The sequence below is a fragment of the Pygoscelis adeliae genome, unplaced genomic scaffold, assembly GCF_000699105.1.
Source record: "Pygoscelis adeliae isolate BGI_AS28 unplaced genomic scaffold, ASM69910v1 Scaffold467, whole genome shotgun sequence".
Taxonomy (NCBI): domain Eukaryota; kingdom Metazoa; phylum Chordata; class Aves; order Sphenisciformes; family Spheniscidae; genus Pygoscelis; species Pygoscelis adeliae.
In genome coordinates, this window is record NW_008825253.1 from 320,029 (window position 1) to 323,799 (window position 3,771).

The 3,771-nt window shown below is 47.2% G+C and overlaps 1 protein-coding gene across 1 annotated transcript in view; it reads left to right on the forward strand.

Moving 5' to 3' along the window:
- ZNF598 (zinc finger protein 598) overlaps nt 1–2,220 on the forward strand; it is a 13,514-nt gene extending 11,294 nt beyond the window's left edge. The window contains exons 10-12 of the mRNA XM_009329401.1: nt 874–1,009; nt 1,517–1,661; nt 1,835–2,220. Coding sequence (XP_009327676.1) covers nt 874–1,009; nt 1,517–1,661; nt 1,835–2,182 — 629 coding nt within the window. The 3' untranslated portion in view covers nt 2,183–2,220. The remainder of the gene's footprint in view (nt 1–873; nt 1,010–1,516; nt 1,662–1,834) is intronic.
- The last annotated feature ends 1,551 nt before the right edge of the window (nt 2,221–3,771 follow it).

Consider the following 3,771-nt stretch of genomic DNA (forward strand, 5'->3'; position numbering starts at 1 on the left):
GTCAGCCTTTGAAGTTAAAAAAGGCAGTCTGGGCGACGCGGATGGGCTTGAATGTCCTCTGTGGAACACGGTTGAAGCGGTGGCAGTGTTGGGATACCTCCGCCCCGTGCCAGCTGCAGGTGTCTGCTCTCTGGGGGTGGCTCACTGATGAGCAGCCGGGCCTTTACCTGTCACTGCTTTTCTGATGAGTCACGTCTGACACACAGCTCTGCTTGTGTGCTTTAAGGTCTAGTTTGGAAGCCCCTGTGGGCAAAGGGAATCTCTCTTTGGCTGTGACCTCTGTCTGCTGGTACTTGTCAGTTGGCTTGCTTGGTCACTTTTGTTCTGCGTTTGCAGAGATTTAATGCCCTTGCTTTTAGCGGTGCCATAATCCTGTAAAACTGGAGTAACGTAGCAACAAATGTGACTTACAGGGGTTTTAGTGGAAGTAGCATCGCATCAGGAGATGCCTGCATAGCTGTTTGGTTCTGTGCTGCTCTGCAGATACTGCTTGGTGGAGTATGCGATGCCCGTTGTGACTTCTGGAGTGATTTCTGTTCACTTCAATGATGTAAAAGTGGTCTTCATCCTGAGTTTGAGTGTGGGGTTTTTTACATTATTTTCTATTGAAAAAGTAAATTAATAGTTAAAGCGCTTTCTTTGTAGAGTAACATCAGCCACTACGAGGTGCTCCTTGACCTGACTGTTAAGGCAACAGATTTCCAGCTCTCTAATTTTTAGGTTTTTTCCAGTACAGTGATGTCCGTGCTGCTGACTCTTACTTCTTAGCGCTTCTGGAGAGTACGTCAGATCACCGGTGTTAATTTTAGACGGTGGTACGTGGGTGCCACAGATACTGCTCTAACTGCCTGCCCGTCCTCTGCTTTCATTTAGGCTTTAACACTGTGGTGCTATTAAAGAGCCCTCCTCCGCCTCCGGGACTGTCAGTGCCTGTTAGTAAACCCCCTCCGGGCTTTGCTGTTATTCCATCCACCAAGATCTCTGAACCTGTCACTACATCTTTGAAAGAGTAAGTAAAAGTCCTTTGAGTTAAGAGTTACTTTACGCGTCGCATCTCGGTTATGTCACATGGGCTTCAAACAACGCACGAAATACTCCGAGGGGGTTATTCTAAACAGGTGCCGCCGCAGAGGCCAGCCACTTAATGATTCCCGCTGGGGAGTCCCCTGGCCGTTGTGGGCTGGATTCAGGAGAGCTGCGTAAAAGAAAGCACAAGCGTTGTGTGGATGCAAGTCCGAGGGAATGAAAACCTGCGCAGTGTGGCAGCTCCGACTTTTGTCTTTTCTAGATTTATTTGGAAGTCTGCAGCTTCAACGTATCTCTTAACCTTTCCATTGATTCTGACTGAGCCCCAGAAGCAAGGCGCTGAAGCCTGGTTTTCTCGGTGACCTCTTAATGCCTCCGTTGCTCTGACCTTTCCAGTAGTGGGGCCCTCCTTGGGCTAGTCGTGTATCCCGCAGCATCTTTGTGTAACACAAAGCAATGTCAAAGTCACTTTTGGTCTTTTCAAATGCAGGCCAAAATCCTGTCACGGATCGTACTTGATACCTGAAAACTTTCAGCAAAGGAACATTCAGCTAATACAATCTATTAAAGAGTTTCTTCAAAGCGATGAGTCCAAGTTCAATAAATTTAAAACTCATTCTGGGCAATTCAGACAGGTGAGTGGGCGAGAACCTCCGGATTCCCGAAACCTTCCTCTGTGGGAGAAACTGAATCCCACTGGGAATTTTATATATAGATAGATAGATATCTATATCTATCTATATATTAGATAGATATATATATATATCTTTTTTTCCCCCTAATTATTCCAATTCTCTTTTCGCCGAAGGGTCTGATTTCTGCAGCACAGTATTACAAAAGTTGCCGGGAACTGCTTGGAGAAAACTTCAAGAAGATTTTTAATGAGTTGTTGGTGTTGTTGCCGGACACAGTTAAGCAACAAGAACTGCTTTCCGCTCACAACGATTTCAGAATCAAAGAAAAACAAAGCTCAAACAAACCCAAAAAGAACAAAAAGAATGTTTGGCAGACGGACTCCAACTCTGATCTCGACTGCTGTATCTGCCCAACGTGTAAGCAAGTACTCACTCAGCAGGACGTTGTCACCCATAAAGCTTTGCATATCGAGGATGAGGAGTTCCCTTCCTTACAAGCAATCAGCAGAATCATCAGTTAGCTTTCCTGAAGACCAATAAACCAGGCTCTGTCTATGAATATGCACTTTTTGGAATGAGGTTTGGCAGTGCAGTGTGGTGGAGAGCCGGCGCCAGCCGAGTAGTCGTTCGCAGGTGACTGTGAGAGAGCCCTCTCAGTGCTGTTCATAAATACTGTGCAAAGGGATCACTGGACTGCGCCGTAGCTAATTAACGTCCAAAGTCTGAGCTTCCAAAACGCCTGAGTAGAATTAGGCTGAAATCGCAGGGTGGGCAGGCAGGGGGCCACCTTTCTCCTGTAACATGCAATAGCCGAGAAAATACTTTCTGATCTGAAGACTGACAGGGGACGCGATAGGGGGATAAGCATCTGGTTTGGGTTTTTCTTTCTTTTGTCAGGGGGTGGGGGAAGATGATGAATCGCTGAAACGTAACGGAAGCAAAAGCGGCTTCCCTTAGAATATTCTGATTTATTATTTTTTTTTGGCGGTGTTTCCGTGACCACGGAGATGGCGGTAGTCAGGGGTGCAGAGGTGCAGGAAAGGAAAAGATGCTGCTCACTGGTGAGTACGGCCGTTACAGCTGCGTGTCTGTGAGCACTGGGCTGCTCACACAGCAAAGGATGTTCCTGTCTGAAAACGGAATTAATTCTACTACTTGAAGAACTGGACTGATCTGTGTGATTAGTTGAACGTGAAATTTGAAGTTGCCTCTGACTTTTCGTGTAACGTGTTCTTTAAAGAAACCTCCTTTGTAGCACTGCATGTAGAATAATGACGTTACAGCTTTACTTTCTGTAAAGCCCGCCCACTTCACAGTAATTTTATTTAATGACTGCCATGTTTCTAATTTCTTGGATGTATTAATGGTGGTAGCTCCAAACAACAGCATATCGGGACATTAAATGCTGCTGATCACTGACCATGTTTATCTGCAGTGCCTTTAAGTGCATTTATCTGTTTACAGCGGTCTGCACTAACGAGGATAAGTCGTCCAGACTGTACGGAGCGTTTGCATCCTGCGCCTCCCTTGGCGATACCGGCCTGAGGTAGCTTTGCGTGTGCTGCTTTGGCCTCTCTGAATCCCACCGCTCGGAGAAGAGAGGGGAATCCCTCTGTCCTTTGAAGTAACTCCTCCAGCGGCAGCCGTGACGTGATGGAGTGACAAGAGTCCTCCCCGCAGTGCACTTTCACGGCTGTAGTTCAGCGTCCGATTCCCTCCCGCCCCGGCAGACAGGGCCCAGTTACTTTTAACGCGTAGGAATAAAGTTGGAATTAATTTATGTCATTTTTAGCGACAAGACAGTGCTTTTATATAAGCATCGCTTCTACGAAATCGAGCTCAGTGTTACTGACGAGCTAGCCCTGGCTACAGAAGGTTTTCCTTGCCTTACGCTTTTTATTTTTGCTTGCTGTCAGGCTGCGAAGTGCTTTTGGTTTCTTTTCCGAATAACTGGTTCGAATACCTGACCGTCTTGTACTCAGCACAGGGGCCAGGCTGCACGCCCTGAAACGGGGGGGGGGGGGGGGGATTATTTGGCCGCGTGGCTGTTGATAAAATGCACGAACACGTGACAAGCGGTGACGCTCCCGCGCTCCTGCTTCGAGTCGGG